General features: G+C 35.5%; 1 protein-coding gene across 6 annotated transcripts in view; it reads right to left on the reverse strand.

Annotated features, from left to right (window-relative positions):
- LOC150109418 (basement membrane-specific heparan sulfate proteoglycan core protein-like) overlaps positions 1 to 18,201 on the reverse strand; it is a 1,783,738-nt gene that overhangs the window by 1,375,524 nt on the left and 390,013 nt on the right. For all 6 annotated transcript variants that reach the window (XM_090413063.1, XM_090413041.1, XM_090413033.1 and 3 more), the window contains one exon: positions 12,662 to 12,781. In XM_090413063.1, coding sequence (XP_090269189.1) covers positions 12,662 to 12,781 — 120 coding nt within the window. The remainder of the gene's footprint in view (positions 1 to 12,661; positions 12,782 to 18,201) is intronic.

Genomic DNA, 18,201 nt, shown 5'->3' on the forward strand with positions numbered 1-18,201 from the left:
AGATTGATAAAAAAAAATATCCCGAAATTAATTTTCAACTTAAGGTAACAATGTTTCTCCATTAATAAAGAAATTGAATGATTTAGCAATAAATTATAATTATAAGGATGGATATAATTACCCTTATGTTACTGATTAAGAAAATTAATGTTTGCATTATGAAACTTAAGTTTTCCAAGGTAATCAATGACTTTCAACATGAAATACCATGGTACAGTAAACTCTCAATTTAACGGACCTCAATTCAGCGGGCTTCGGATTTAATGGACATAATTTGACAAATAAATACAGATAATGAAATAATTAATAAAAAAATAAATAATACAATGGTTAATTAAAAGCGATCAGCAGTGTTTATAAATTGCGCCTTTGGATACATTTGCGTATATTCATGATATTTCGTCCCAAACAAAGAAGATAAAAAAAAGGAGCCAGGACACTTCAAAATTTGCAAGCATACAACAACATCAAGTCTACCATCTGTAATTTTGCTGCTGCTTAGTAGATAAAGACAACATTGGCTAATGGCTGGATCAAGTTATTGAACAGGAGTGAACCAGAATACGATTTCAGAGGTTTTGAACCCTCTGATTTCCATGAAACTTTGATGCGAGCTGGTGATAATGTCAGTGAGAATGACATTGGACAATGGCTAGAGATTCTACGGGGCGATCATGAGGTTGACAACGAGGAAGAAGAAGCGGTTCCAGCTGGGTCAGAAACTATCCATGGTTAGAGAACACATGGACGACATCATCTCGTTCATGAAACTTTGATGCGAGCTGGTGATAATGTCAGTGAGAATGACATTGGACAATGGCTAGAGATCGACGAGGGCAACCCAGGCTACCAAATTCTCAGCCAGAAGAGATTCTACGATCATGAGGTTGACAACGAGGAAGAAGAAGCGGTTCCAGCTGGGTCAGAAACTATCCATGGTTAGAGAACACATGGACGACATCATCTCATTCATAGGTGAATCTTCAGTTCCAGAGGTGATTGCTTATTACAAACATTATTGGTAATTTTGATCGTTAATTATTATTAAACACTATAAAAGCAGAAAGTAACTGAAACTTGATGTTTTTTTCAAGTCCAATCCTCAGTCAAATGGTATTTACATAAAAATGTTCTCATTAAAATATATTAATACTGTACCACTGAAAGTGTTTTATTTTCAATACTATTCCTAAGATTAGTGATTTAACATACTTTCGATTTTACGGACAATCCTTAGCCCCTAATAGTCTGTTAAATTGAGAGTTTACTGTCCATGGAGGCCTGGATAATAATAATAATACTTAGTCATAAGAACACAAAGTTTGGAATATTATCTTTTATTTTTTAAACTGCTTCTGAAATATGAACAGCACCAACATTGATTTGCTAATTTGGTTAAAATGCCAGAATAATTTTATTCTTCCTTAACCAAGTTTTAATGTCAAATGAAGATAATCTTTAAAATTATAAATTCATTTGACAGATATATATGATTAAATTCAGAATGATTACTTCAAAAGAAAATAAACATTTAAAAACAGTTACATACCTGAAGTTTTCCACTGGCCTGACAGCAATAATACAAAAAAGTTGTCATTGTATTTATATGGTTAATAAAAATCCACACAAGAGAAAATCATGGAAACATGAAATATTTATTAACATCCAAACAGAATCTAGAAGTTAATTTTAACATTCAATCTTGTATTTATTTCAGATATTATATAAAATGTCAAGACCATCACCTACCTCAATTAACTTAAGATAACCAGAATAAATGAAAACTACCTGTACATAATTATCAGATTAAATTTCATGAACATTATCACATTCATTAATCATTAACATACCTTATCAGACAAGAATGATGCTGCATTACATTGCATTTATGAAATCTGCACAAAGTTCCCCAATGCTAATACATAACTTTAATGAATATCTTTGGTATCTCTTCTGGGTCTGGCTTCCAGTGAGACCCCAAAGGTCAGAAACAGTCTAGGTATTAGCCCTATCCATAATGCATAGCATTATATATGTGTGTGTAAGGATATGTGCCTTGCATTATGGGATACTAAGGCAATTGATGTGAAGTCATTAGCTTCTATATAAAAGTAGCCCAGTCATGAAGTTACTTCATGTGTGCAAACTTTGTTGGCTTACACTTGGATAAAGGATGAAACTAAGAATATAATTTCTTGGCATTTCTAATTTATAGTATATCCAAGTCGAAAAAACTTTCAACATTATCTCTAATCCAAAATATTTCAGTAATAAAGTATGAAACCTTTTGATGACTTGTATATGGGAAATGCGACTTATGCATTCCTTCAACCTTGGCATCTCTTCTGGGTTTGGCTTCCACTGATGAGACCTCAGTCTGCAATGACATTCATTCCATTAAAAAAAGTAAAATTTGGTATAAAGAAATCTTTAATCTCTTTCACCGTGAACTTCCACAGTTGGGTACTGACAACAATACTTTATTTCATAACTTACTGAAGTACCAAGGATACCCGAATAGGATGGATCTTGCTTGGAGAATTGCATATGGCCGCCTTCCAGTTAATACCATCAAAAGGAGATACTTTAACATCAGAGATCCAATCTGTGACATCTATTACTGATTGGAAACAGCAGAACATGCATTCTACAGCTGCCCTCGTCCTGCATATTTGAAACAGATTATGCAATGCGTAAAGTAATCCAATTACTTACAACAGAACAGGTTTTTTTTTTTTTTTTTTTTTTTTTTTTTTTTTTTTTTTTTATACAATACCCACCACCTGTCAGCAATAGGAAGAGAATTTTGATTTTTATAACTAATGAATTAAAATACCACTTATGGAAGGTTAGAAAGAAACATGGATTTGAAAACCAGCAATATGACATCCAAATGCTTTGTAATATTGTATTGTGGAAATGTTATTGTTCAGTCAGATGATTTTTGTATTTAGAAAGAAGCATTCTAGGAGATATCAAATTTTTGGCTAAGTAGTGTAGACCACCCACATTATGCAATATTCACCAGGAGGAGATAAAATTCTGTCAATTTTTATTATGAGGTTTTTAAATGGTTCCATCCTCTTAATTCAATATGGTCTTATTGTTAATTACAGGGATGACTGGAGAGCAATCCCAGGCAGGGAAGGCCAACTCAAGGCAGTTAACTCATAAGGCTAACCACCTGGGTATTAGTCATCTTTGCACTATAGTTTCATTTGGTCTTTTGGTTGTTCATCTGCATGAGATTGGTGAAAAAGGAAAGCTGATAGCCTTTGGCTATATGATGATATAAAAGGGATGAGGCCTTTTCTCTCTCTCTCATACTATCTATCTATCTCTGTCTTTTCTTTCTCCTAATACTATCAGGCTCTCTTTCACCCTATACTAACTACTCTAGGCCTATGATGAGCACTCCTTTCATTTTTTCACTTCAATAAAGGTCAAAACTGGTCCGGGAAGTGGCCTTTCCCATAATACACAGCATTATACATGTCAGTAAAGATATGTGCATTGCGTTATGGGATACTAAGGCAATTGATGTGAAGTCATTAGCCTCTATATACAAGTAACCACGTCATGAAGTGACTTCATATGCAAACTTTGTTTACTTATACTTGGATAAAGGATGAAAGTAAGAATATAATTTCTTGCCATCTTTAATTTACATGCAAGTATACTTGAGAAGAGCTAAGAAAAATTGTGGAAGGGAAGTTTGATGAACAACAAATGAGGTTGTCAGGATCATATTTTCACATTAAAACAAATAGTTTTAATGTGACCATGAAAAAAAAAAAAAACATGAGAATATAACAAGGATCTGTATTTAAATTTTGTATATCTGGGAAAGATCTATGAAAAGATGCCTAGAGGAAAGCTGTTCAAAGCATTACAGTTTTCGGTGTAAATGGGAAATTATATCAAGCAATACCTAGTATCTGAATGCATTTTTGAAAATTATGGAGACAACTACCGTGTTTGAATAAAAACTTTAGTTTAATATAACTAAAATCTACATTCAACGTTTCGACCTTTATGTCAAGGTCATCTTCTGGAGCATACAACTATACACAGGAAACAAGCTATACTACAATCAAACTGGTTTGTTAAAGACACTGACCAACCGCTATAACAATTGTTGGCCTGACCTCTGGTGAGAAAAAAATATAAAAAAATAAAAATAAATAAAATAGAATAAAATTAAAATAAAATAAATAACAATAAAAATTATACATCAACACTAGAGTCCTATTGTTAGTGTTGTCTACTATATACATATATTAACATCATTCCAGCCAGTTGGTATGGAATGGTTTCTAATACTAGCTAAGGATTGGCTAGAGTCCTGACTTATGCTGGATCTTTCATATTAGGTAGGCTGAATGTGTGCCATCCAGATCCTTGGAATTTTCATGCCATCTTTGTTGTTGATATTTGGATGGTTTATCAGGATTTCGCAGGATTCCTTAAATTTCCTTTCATACCAGGTTTTTGTGTGGTGTAAGGAGCAGGTGCTTTTCCAGTTGATTTGGTGTAAGGTGTTGGGTGCATGGTCTGAGAGGCCTGCTTCACCATAATGGTTATATTTAATGTGTCTAATGTGGTCTTTCTTGCATATAGGGATTGTCCGTCCTGTTTCACCAATGTACAGTAAGTTACAGGTGCAGCAGATGCAATAGACTCCAGGATGTGCTAATGGGAGGAGAGGATCCTTAGAGGAGTTGAATACGGTCTGTCTATCTCTCAGACCATGCACTCAACACCTTACACTAAATCAACTGGAAAAGCACCTGCTCCTTACACCGAACAAAAATCTGGTATGAAAGGAAATTTAAGGAATCCTGCGAAATCCTGATAAACCACCCAAATATCAACAACAAAGATGGCATAAAAATTCAGGATTTGGATGGCACACATTCAACCTACCTAATATGAAAGATCTAGCATAAGTCAGGACTCTAGCCAATCCTTAGCTAGTATTAGAAACCATTCCATACCAACTGGCTGGAATGATGTTAATATATGTATATAGTAGACAACACTAACAATAGGACTCTAGCGTTGATGTATAATTTTTATTGTTATTTATTTTATTTTAATTTTATTTTATTATTTTATTTTTTTTTTACTTTTTTTTTTCTCACCAGAGGTCAGGCCAACAATTGTTGTAGCAGTTGGTCAGTGTCTTTAACAAACCAGTTTGAGTGTAGTATAGCTTGTTTCCTGTGTATAGTTGTAAGCTCCAGAAGATGAACCTTGACATAAAGGTTGAAACGTCGAATGTAGATTTTATTTATATTAAACTAAAGTTTTTATTCAAACACGGTAGTTGTCTCCATAATTTTCAAAAATGCATTCGGATCACCGTGTAAGCCTAAAAGAAAGGAAAGAATACCTAGTATCCATTTGAGCAGTCAGCAGTTAGAATTGAAGGAGGTACAGGAGATGGTATGAGGTTAAATCAGGTATGTTACAAGGTTGCACATGATCAATAGTGTTAGTCCTATATGGAGCACATTATGAAGGAAAGTTATATTAATCCTGAGATCAAAATTAGTGATGTTATACTCCTAAATAAATCCATTACAAGTCTGCAGGATTCCCTTACTACACTAAATAACTGCTGTGATGATAATCAGCAATAAAATGAAAAAGACAATGAAAATAGGTAGAAACATTGAAAACATCAACTGCATTCTGAATGGCGATTCTATAGAACATGCAAAACATTTCAGCTATTTAGGCACACTATTTTTTAGTGAAGCTGATAAATTAAATATGGAAATAGACAACAAAATTACTCAAGCTGGGATGTCTAGAAGTCAGCTGAATAAATTTATATGGAGTAAGAGAGAAATTAGTCAAAACACTGAACTATTTGCATACAAGAGTGTTCAAACCAAATTTAACTTATGGATCTGAGAACTGGGTTAGAAATAAAATACTTAATCAAAAATTGGCGAACAAATATGAAGGTTCTGAGAAAGATTAATGAAGTTAAAAAATGGCAGTATCACTTAAAATGACAATATTAGGAAAGATATTGTTAGCATTTAGGAGTATGTCACTAGAAATAATCTCAGTTGATACAGTTACTTAAAATCAGGAGAGGAAAGAACAACAAAACAAGTGTTCTTTGCCAGGTTGGCAGGAAAGAGTCAGAAAGACCAAGACATAGGTGGATTAATATAGTAAAAAGTTCCCTAAAAGTCAGAAATATAAGACTAATATGTTGGTGTCTTGACAGATAAGATTAATTTGGAGGAAAATTGTCAATATATATAAAGTTAGTAAGCATGTAATTTTTTCATATAGTACTATCATAACATCCTGTACACATTCCCGAAAGATACATATCAGGAATTTGTTATCTTCTCGTGTCAGAAGATAATGGTTTCATATTTTTCTGGCTATGCTAGCATTTTGAGAACAGTAGCATATGGCTTACCTTTTTCAGGTTGGTAATTAGCATTATTATTATTAGTACTACACAGGCATCTCACTTTAGTCCAGACTCACTGCAGGAGGACTACACCATTATTTGCATAATGCCCATTATACCTTTCTTTAAACTTATTTACTAAGTCCTCAACAACCACCTCTGGCAACCCATTCCACTCTTTGGCATTCTCAAAGGCAAAAAATCTTCAACTCTTGCAAATCACACTTGAAGTTGTCTTACATGTGAAGTATTGTTCACAACCAGGCTACCAGGGGGACAGATGACTTTGCATCAAATTGTTCTAATATCCTATAATGCCCAGCATGCTTCCTTTCAGAGATGTACAGGGTGTTTCAAAAGGAATGTTCTGATTTGAAAATTTTATCTCTCTGCAACTACGAACCACAAATGAATGCGACTTGTACCATGTGAATGGCCTTGGCCCAGAGTCTGATATGATGACTGCAAGATGCAACTACTAGCACCCAAATAGCCATTACACTTAGTTAATGAGAGGATAGCGTCTAGTCAACAGAAAGCATTTTGTGTTCTCGAATTTGATTATTTGAAATCGTCTCATTCTTTTTGAAACACCCTGTATATTGCAATACATTTATAGCAAGGGTCACTATACAGACTGATTTCCATCTTTGAGATTTCAATGAGAGCTAGACCTGTGGAGATTCTGAGAGCTGAATGAATGCACTCAGCTTTTCCATATGCAAGTAGCAAAATGATGTAAACCATATTATTAAAACACTCTGAACAGTCCTTTTTTCTTGTGCTTGAATTCAAGTGAAGTGTTTGCTCGCACTTGAGTCAAAGATCAAAACAAGAATCTAGTTTTGTAGAATTTACTTTGTAATGAAACAAAAAAAAAAAAAAAAAAAATGTACATCTAAGTGAATCATTTTGCATGCTTCTGAAATCTGTCTGATGGACAGTAAATTTCATGTCTACTATCATCCCCCAAACCCCTTGCCTCAATTTCCTATACTGAAATCTATCAATATAATGTTGTTAGTGCTGTGCGTGAATGTAGCAGTATACACATTACCTAAACGCTGGGAGACCATTTTGAGATCTTTAGCATCACTGAATCACTATACCCACAGAGGGTGCCAGTTAGGACTGTATGAGTCCATGAGGCCTGATACTACACCAAGTTTTCCTTTCATTTATCAAAAATTTGATATTATTTCATGACACCTCCAAGGAGTCCAAAAGACTTGAAGGAGGACACCTACTCTACAGCTCTCCATCTCCACCACTATATCAAACTTTTATTACCATCATCATCTACATCAATGCCATTTACTTCTCACCACCGCCACCACTAATATTTTTTGTCTGTAAATTGCATGTTCTGAAGGGCCGGTTTGTATGCAGGATGAAAAACCCGAGTTTCCAGGAGAAAAAACCCTGCTACCTCCATATGAGATCAACTAAAGCACCTTCAATTGAAAAAATCCAAATAAAGATTCCTCCCGACATAATGAGAATCAAACTTAGGTCTCTCCCAATTGAAGGGCACAATATACGTCATTCTTCCAATTGTGCTACGGAGGCACTTGACACCTCTGTCTGAGGACATTCTCAGGCCTTGCCTGGCATGCACTGTACCACAGAACATGACAGCATTAACTGCTTTTCTTTAGGTGCACATTTGATTTAACTGTTATCATTTTGGTATAATCTTGTAAAATTATATGTTATTGTTGTTTAATCAATTAACATTGCCTTTTTCCTAACAACGTAAGTCCAATGATTCAGAAAACAAGTAGTTTTTTTTGTTGTTGTTCTAAATGAAGAGATTTTACTTTTCAAATAATGTGGTCTGCATATACTGATGTTTAGACTAACCCACAGAAATCAAAAAAAAATTCATTCAGCTACTGCTATTTCAGTGGATTTCAAACCCCTGAACATACTAAAAGATTTGTCTCAGAACACAAGGAACTACCAATGGTGTCAAGAATTTAAAACAGGAACAGACAAAAGAGCTAATAACCTAAACTCTAGGACTGGATCTGGATTTAGAATAGTCTTCAGCCAGCAGGCTAAGGTTTGGCTTTCCAATGACATTTCTAGCTACAGAACTATTTGGCCACACTTTTTTTTTTAAACCAATAACTACAATTTCTTCCAATTGTCAATTTGCATCCACTCTGGAATGGGATGCCATCAATGGTGGCTGGCGAAAATTTTAAGTGAGGGTGCTGCACATACAAAATAAGAAAAATAATTTTTTCCCTAATCAGTAACCAATTTATAATAAATAAATTTACATATTAAAAAAAAATTGCTTTTTTAAAAATATTTCAACCTCACCACAAACACACACCAATAATAAAAGTCTCGTATCTCATAGAAATAATGTGAGCAAGCATACAATTTATCTGTAGTGGCACTGCTCTATGAGCAGTGTCGGATTCACTTGTTATGTGCAGTGACAAGTACAAACAAATATCGGCAAGGCTAGCTGCAATTGGCCAAACATGATAATTACGACACTGCATTAGATCACAGTGCATTTGTTTTGTGTAACAATTTTTCATGTAAAGATAATTTAGAATATATAACTCTTTTCATATTTTCAACAGTGACACTAGTCATAATTCAGTCTTGTATCTATAATAAATAAATATGTTATTTTAACAGAATAAAATAAGATTTACCAAAAATATTTCACTCTCACCATGAACACACACCAATAATAAAAGTTTCGTATCTCACAGAAATAACGTGCACAAGCATACAAGTTATTTGTAGTGACACTACAAATAACCTAGAGCAGTGTCAGATTCACTTGTTACGTGAAGTGCCAAGTGCAATTGGCTGAACATGATGATTTCGACACTGAGTTAGATCGCAGTGCATTTGTTTCATAAAAGTGCTATTCGAACAATTCCAATTATTAACTATTCAATCAATGTCAAAACATGAGCTGTAACCTTTAAACATGTTCTATTACATTTATATAGTGTTGTAAGCATTATTTATAAACACAAACAAAATTTAATTTTTTCATTTTTTTCCCTTGGGAGTGCTGCAGTGTCACAATGCTTATGTATAAGCTGCCACTAGATGGCTCCCATCTCAGAGTAGATGCAAACTGCTTCATAGTTTATTCTTTCACTAATTATATTACATGAGAGAGTTGAAGGAACAATATAACAGAAGTTGGTAATCAGTAAAACATCACTGGTGAATCCCAGTATCTGATAATGTCAATAAAATAACCTCTGCAGTGCAAGTGTTTTGAACAAATACAGATATCTGAAGTGTCATTCCAACCTAGAAGATATTCAGAAATGTCACACTGCAGATGAATGTTGTAATAGGTTTCACGGTATGATAAGAACACAGATGGTTAAGAAAATAACTATTTATTAACTTAAAAGCTAATATTTCGCTGGTATTATATCCAGCATCTTCAGAGCACACAACACAAAGTTTGTTACAAATGCAAGACAACCACAATCCTGTGTAACAGTGGGGCTAGTATAAGTGATTGCAGCGTGCAACACAAGACTAAAGTCCTAATATGGCACCATCTAGGTTAAAAAAAAAAAAAAATGCTGGAGGATTTCAAATTTTTTCCAGTGTCATTTTTTTTAACTCTAGCAAATTCTTTATTGGCTGCAGAGTCTGAGATTCTATCCGAACCAACACCGGAAAAAATTTGAAATCCTCCAGCAACGCAATGTTACACAGCGGCCACAATTTCATCAAGATGGCGTCATTGTGAACCTATCATCGACAACCTTATCTAAAGAGGCCAGGAGTGCATTAAGTCTTGGACACAATTTTGCTGTTACTCCAAAAGATGTGCCTAAAACCAAAATAATGGCTTCCGTTGAACGTGGGATTTACCACTTGCCTCCAGCCATAGCCAATAATATTAGGTTAGACGTGGCCAATATCCTTATCCATTCTAAGCCTCCCAAAAATAATATCCCGCATAAAGAAATAATAGCTCTAAAAGACCTATGCAATAATAACCACATTACAATAACCAAATCAGACAAAGGAAACGCCACTGTAGTAATGGATACAACAGAATATGAAAGCAAAATGCATGCACTGCTCCAAGACCAGTCTACATATCAAATCATAGATCGAGATCCCACCAACTTGCAAAAGAATAAGGTGTGCAAGTTACTGAACAAAATCACTTCCTGGCCTAAAGAAAGTGTCAAAAAACTCAAACCCATGCACATTAAAGCACCCAGAATATATGGTGCTCCTAAAATACACAAACAAGGTACACCTTTGCATCCTATTGTAGATAGTATAAACAGTCCTACATATAAACTAGCTAAACATTTAGCAAAATTACTAACCACTTACACAAACAATTCTCCCTCTTTTGTTAAAAATTCTACCCACCTAAAAAGTATTTTAGAAAACCACACCTTAAATAGTTCAGACCTAATGGTGAGTTTTGATATCACCTCATTATTCACTAATGTACCACTGATTGAAACACTTAACTTACTAAATTCACAATTTCCCCCATATATATTTCAGCTATTTAAATTCACAGTACAGGCAGGTTATTTTACATGGAAAGGGAAAATATACAAACAATTAGATGGGACAGCTATGGATTCACCCCTTTCTCTCCCCTTAGCCAACTTCTACATAGAACATCTGGAAAAATTAGCTATCAACACAGCCACTCTCGAACCTAGTCTCTGGCTATGCTATGTTGACGATGTGTTTGCTATTTGGCCACATGGCCCAGACACACTGAATACATTTTTAGTGCATCTAAATAGCCAGCACACCCTAAAATCCACTTTACAATGGAACTAGAAGCCAATGACTGCCTGCCCTTCTTGGACACACTGATCACACATCTTCCAGAAGGTTCCTTATCATTTTCGGTTTATAGAAAACCCACACATACAGGGAGATAAAACAAACAATCACATCATCACCCTTCTCAACAATATGGTATCTTAAAAACACTAACCCATAGAGCTAGAGCAATCTGTTCCAATGACATTGCTCTCACTGCTGAACTTTCTCACCTACGTCAAACCTTCTTAATCAATGGTTATAATCCCCATAAAATAGATAGCATACTAAATGCTACCCATAAATCCCCTCTATCTACCACAGAAGACTACAACAAAACCATCACCATCCCATACATTAAAGGCATATCTGAAAAGATATCTAGGGTGCTTAACAAACACCAACTACGCACAGTATTTAAACCTTATATAAAATTAGCAACTCTCATCTGTTCACCTATGGACAAATGACCTCCTTTATCACATCCAGGTATCTATGAAGTGCCCTGTTCTTGCCATCAAGCCTACTATGGACAGACAGGAAGAAATGTGGACATCCGCCTCAGTGAACACAAAAAATATATCTGACACTTTCGCTATGGTAAGTCGGGTCTGGCAGACCATGCTTTGGATACCCCTGCACACAGGATCAATTGGAAAGAAACAAAAGTAATGCATAGAAGCTTCTACAAATCAGAGAGGTTGTTCCTGGAATCAACAGAAGCCTTAAAACATACTCCAAACGTTAACAAGTATGGCTGTATAAATCTACCAAAGATTTGGGAGACAGTCATCCTAAGACCAAATTAATATTTATTACTTTTATTTTTTAATTTATATTTTTTCAACTTTCTAAGACTATCATTTGGACTACTATTTCAAAACTTGCATTTTTTTTTTTTTTTTAAACCTAGATGGCGCCATATTAGGACTTTAGTCTTGTGTTGCACGCTGCAATCACTTATACTAGCCCCACTGTTACACAGGATTGTGGTTGTCATGCATTTGTAACAAACTTTGTGTTGTGTGCTCTGAAGATGCTGGATATAATACCAGTGAAATATTAGCTTTTAAGTTAATAAATAGTTATTTTCTTAACCATCTGTGTTCTTATCATACCGTGAAACCTATTACAACATGTCTGACGAACACATAAGCCTATCCAGGCGTATAAATATTCTTTACTACAGATGAAATTTTTCAGGTATCCTTCAAGCAGGAAGAGGTTTTTTGATGATTGTTCCTGCATGTGATTATGCTGAAAGAAGGTAAGATACAAGTACAGGAAAATGTTTTGCCACATTCTCAGTTTTCACATAATGCACCTGAAACAGATGTTATCTTGCATGTTCTGTTCCTAAACTCTGATTGGAGTAACACTTAAACTATATTCAAAACATTTTAAATAACTTACGGCAGTTTCTCTCATCTGAACCATCACGACACTCAAGACGACCATTGCATTTTTCTCTAAGTGGGATACAAATTCCATCACTGCATCGAAATTGATCAAGTGCACAGTCTGTTGGTAATGCTGAAGAACAAATATTAATTAACACTGAGGATCAAGTTGTTTAACAAGCATTTTTATAATTAAAAACAGTTGTGACAGTCATAATTTAAGATAGTAACAGTCGAAATGCATTTTGCCCCTTTCCTGATAAATTTTAAAGTACAAATTCATATTTAGCAGTGAATTTTAAACAGTCATATAAAAATCCCATTTAGCTTTACCATTAAGAGTGATCAGATTGCATTATATTTTGTAGGTTATAATATACTAAAAATATGAAGTACCAAGAGACCCATACAATTATTCCACACCAACGCTTCAATTAATTCACTAACAATGTAGTGAACTATCTCTGGCAGCGAATTCCACAATCACCACTAAGAAAAATGTTTTATAACTATCACACTCAACTTCTAGCAGCAATCCCTCATGTGCTGAAAAATTTCTTCTGCATCTACTACATGAAACCCACCTTAGTAACTCATATCATCCTCTTTTCTGTCCATTGATCAAATTTTGTAACCCAGTGACCTGTCTAAACCTCTAAATTCTCTATGCTTCCTCATTAATACAAAATCCAGATGACCAAATCTGAGACTTAACTTCCTTAGGCACCAGAAAAGCTCAAACAGAATTTAAAAATATGTTAAGTATTTCCATATTCCAGAAATAGAGCAGAACAATTCAGTGCCTCTTCTGGTCTTCTAATAGAGGTTTTGAATTTATGGCCAAAACAACTAAGGCTATATGGCTAACATATTATGTCTGTAAATTTGTGTTGTTCTAGCTGGCTTGCCTGTTTTGCAGCATGGAAAAAACCCAGAGATTCTGGGAGGAAAAACCCAGGCACCATATGAGGCTGGTTAACCTGCCTTCAAGTGAAAAGACCTAATAAAAATTCTTTGCATCCTTCTATCAGAGAAGATGAATCCTGAATAGCTTATATACCAACGAGTTGGTATATAAGTTGGTATAGCTTATATACCAACTCCCATCCCATCCGCAATGGGATCCTTAGAGGATCGTGCCAGTCCCAAGCCTGGATAAAGGAGGAGGGTCGGTCAGATGAGTGTCGATGCTCTGACCGTAAAGAAAAAACACGATTGTTATCTAATGCCTATACAACCAACAGCTACAACATGCTGGCTCGGGCAATGCCCGGATGAACAAGGCCTGCGATACCAATCGAGTGATTGGGGTTGGATCGAAAAATGGGATACCGAAAGGAAACTGAAACTAACAGAACTGTTATCAGTAGGAACATGGAATGTGTGGACACTCTGGATGTCAGGAAAATTAGAACTCTCGTGAGGAAACAAAGAGATATCGGTGGGATATACTAGGATTGGCAGAGATGAGATGGACATCTGGAGAGATCAATAGATGTGAAGTAATATGGTCAGGACATGACACCATGCACAAAGCAGGAGTTGGCTTCCTTCTCAGCAAAAGAGCTCGAGAGGCACTGTTAGGCTACAAACCAGTTAATGAACGAATCATAGTAGCAAGATTTCAGGCAAAGCCATTCAACATATCAATAGTCCAGATATATGCACCCACATCTGACAGCACAGATGAGGATATTGACTTATTCTACAAAGATCTGACAGAGACAATAGAAACAATACCAAAGCAAGATGTGCTAATTATTGAAGGAGATTGGAATGCCAAAGTTGGAATAGATAATAATGGTTGGGAAAAAGTCATGGGAAAATATGGTTTCGGAGAAAGAAATGAACGAGGTGAAAAATTGTTAGAATTTGCTGTGGACCACGATATGATGATCTGTAACACAAGATTCCAACAAAAGGAGTGTAGAAAATGGACGTGGCGATCAAATGATGGGAAAACCAAAAACATGATTGATATGATTATGATTAAAAGAAGATGGATAACATCAGTACAGCAATGTTGAACTTTTCAAGGAGCGAATATAGACTCGGACCATGATCGGACTTATGATCACTTTCCATATTTTGCAACTGGATTATCAATTTCCTCTGTAAATTCACAAAATCATGATGGGTAGTTTCCTTTCTTCAGATTTCCATAATAATGAGTTGTCCAGGACTGAGCTTCATAATGTTAAAATACACTGATGTTCAGGCCACTACCATGTGGTATACACCAAACTTTAGTGAAGTGTGGTCAGTGATGAAATCCTCTGCCCACCCCATGCTGGTGAGCCTGCAGGTAGCCAACTAGGAGTGAACTAATGCATGTGGAGAGAATTCAAGGTATTCTAGCTATATCCCTCACAGGAAAATCTAAACCTGTAATATTAGGTGCAATAAGGTGATAGGTGAGTTTCATTGCTGAGTGGCAATAAACCATATTTAGAAAAATAGCAACAAACAATATGTAGACTCCTGAGAAAAGAGCTGTTTATTTTTCCCCAATTTCTTCCAGCCTGCAACATGGCTGATGTGATCAGAGTTTCAGCTGTCACAGGGAGACCCAATATTATTCTTAGAGGACACAGCTTTAAAATGGTTATTTTATAGACTACCAAAGGCCTGTTGCATCAAAAGCACTACAGGAGAATTACCAAATAATCTTACTGTCACTATTCTGCAAGGTTTGTCTGGAGAGAGAGAGAGTAAGGTGGTGGTAGTAGTATGGGTGGATTGCATTGTCAAGGCAAGATCTGCAGAAAATTTGGGTGTATTTCTCCATGTGCATGGCTTAGTAAAGAATCCTTTATTGTACACTCCATGTCACTCCAATTTTAACTCGCCTTAAACCACCATGAAAAATTAAACAAAGAGAAAGATTATGTGCAGAAAAAAATGCAAACCTGCAAAAACCTTACAGATTCATTTCAAATAGGTCATCTTAGTTTTAAGCTCAACATATCCATCTCTAATCTTTGTAATCACATCTACAATTGCTAATAGAAATCAAATTTTAGCTTCTTGAAATCTATTCACCTCAGTTTTCTCAAATACATACTGACTTTTTTTTTTACTGGCACTTATGCATATATGTTCACTCTGATGTCAAAGAATAATCTATCTTCTTTGGCCAAAGATCTTTCTGCCTCACTATCAACTTCATTTGACACCTCTAAGATTTTCTCATGGTACCAACCATTCTGGACTTTGATTTTTCTCTAAATGTTGATTTTCTTCCATTCCTTCCTAGTAGTAAAGTAGTCTTCCTTGAGAATTCTAATATTTGCAATTCCACTTGCAGCAATCCAGCAAGTAGTGATCTCAAGGCATGTACAATCAACCCAATGTTCTCAACACATACCATTCATGTTTACAAAATATGACTGATCTCTACCTCACTAGTGACCTATCAAAATATACTGTGGGTTTCATTTATCATCTAGGCAATTCACATCACAATCTAGTGTCAATTGCTTCTCACATGGAACAACACACACAAATGCCAAGTGGGATAATATTCATTATTTCTATACCTCATTTCCTTAGACTGTTTTCCATCTTCTGATCCAAATTTTGTACTGAATGAAACAATTCCTATTGGTATGTAAACATTTATCCCCTTCACTACACTATAAATTCTCATCCCTGGCTCTCCAACATGCATCAACACTAAGAAAAATCAAATGCAGCAACTGGCTTGCATCAAAATATCCACCTTTTTCAGCTTCTACTAAATACTTCTACTTTCATAAAGCTTGAAACAGTTGCATTATCAACACTTCTCAAAATTGAAGATGAGAGGACCAAAACTAAGTCTGGTGGAAGGCTTATATATTGGCTATTCATAACTATTTAAGAAATATTACAACAGACTAATATATTAATTAAAATAAATTTAATTAGTATTTTCAATATTTCAACAAAATGAAATTGCCATCATCAGGGAACACAAAATATATGTGCACACAAGCACTACACCAAGTCATATGACTGAAGCATGTCAACTAAGAGCAAGCCTTAAGTCCTAAATAGCACCCTGTAATGAACTAGAATGGGTGTCCTTGGCTGTTGGAACTGAAGTATGGAGGATGAGAATTTCATAATTTTTGGAGCAGTTTCATGCAACCAAATTTGTTGAGATTAGGATAGTTTCTTCAGGCAGAAGCAGATTCAAGAAAAATTCTTTTGCATTTATTTGCTGCAATGAAGTAGAGGAGTGGTCCTATCCCTACATATCTTATGGCAGATGTTCAAAGCATTGTCAGCAAGTCATGAGTGGCTGTAGTGGAAAATGGATAGTCATTGTATTTAGCAATCCAGATGTTTGTTGTCATGCCTGTTTGGCTATAGTAGGGTAATATATAACCACAAGGGACCTGGGAACACCAAGGGACTGGTAAAGTCCAAAAAGTATACCATATCTAGATATGGTATACTTATGGCACACCATAATCCTGTAGCATATACGCTTTCTAGTTTCTTGCCAAAGCTATTGGTCTTAACTTTTACCTAAATCTGCTTTTACTTATTCTCAGTGAAGAACTGAAAGCATTGTTATCCACTTAAAAATATCATAAAATCTTACTTCCTACTTTTCCAATTCTTGCGACAATGATTTGTAGTGAACATCTTACAAACACAACATCTTTGATTTCGCTACCCCCCCCCCTCCAATCAGAAAGATCATATCCAAACTGGATATTTCAACTTCTGTAATAATCAGCATCTACAAACTAAATTAACATTTCTCCTGTTGTCCTGATAGTGTGCTTTCAGAGATTACTTGTTTTGTGTCACCTTTTGACTCGCCTGTTCCACTGGCATTTATCTCCATCTTGGAAATTAGCACATATATAAACCTATGAGTATAAAGGGTGACAAATCCTTACCAAATTACCATCCAATTTGGTAAGGATCTGTCACCCTTTATACTCATAGGTTCAATTATGTCTAAAGTAATGGAAAAAAACATTAACAATCAACTATTTGCTACCTTAAATTCCAAGAAATTATTGTTAATATGGATACTGCCACCTGTTAAGAGATCTTGTTTATGTCAAATGCACCTTTGAACAAATAAGGTGGTAAAGTTAAGGAAATCTCATACATTTTCTCTTGAATTCGAACCATTTGATCAGGTTTGGTAAGCTCCCATCAATATGATCTGATCTTTTGAGTTCTGAAGTTAGGTTGCCAGATATCTTTTGTTGAACACATTTTATTATTATTTGTCACCTCCAGGGAGTCCAAAGACTCATCGAGAAAGGGCATCTGCTCTACAACTGTCTCCACCACTCATAATCCACCCACCGACTGCAACTACACCAACGGCATCTATCGCCGACCACCACCACTAGTATTTCCACAATCACAAACATCCATGCCCACAGCAGGATTCGAACCCGCAGCCTTTTGCCTGGGGAGCGGATACACTAACCACTCGGCTAGCCAGGCTGGCCCAGTGGTTAGCGCCAACATGTGATGGGTAATGCTCTAACTTTGCAACTAATGCTGGGATCTACTAAACATCTTTCCCCTATTCTCTTC

Source organism: Typopeltis vanoorti, chromosome 2, assembly GCF_054136105.1.
Source record: "Typopeltis vanoorti isolate ZY-2024b chromosome 2, IOZ_Tvanoo_1.0, whole genome shotgun sequence".
Classification (NCBI taxonomy): domain Eukaryota; kingdom Metazoa; phylum Arthropoda; class Arachnida; order Uropygi; family Thelyphonidae; genus Typopeltis; species Typopeltis vanoorti.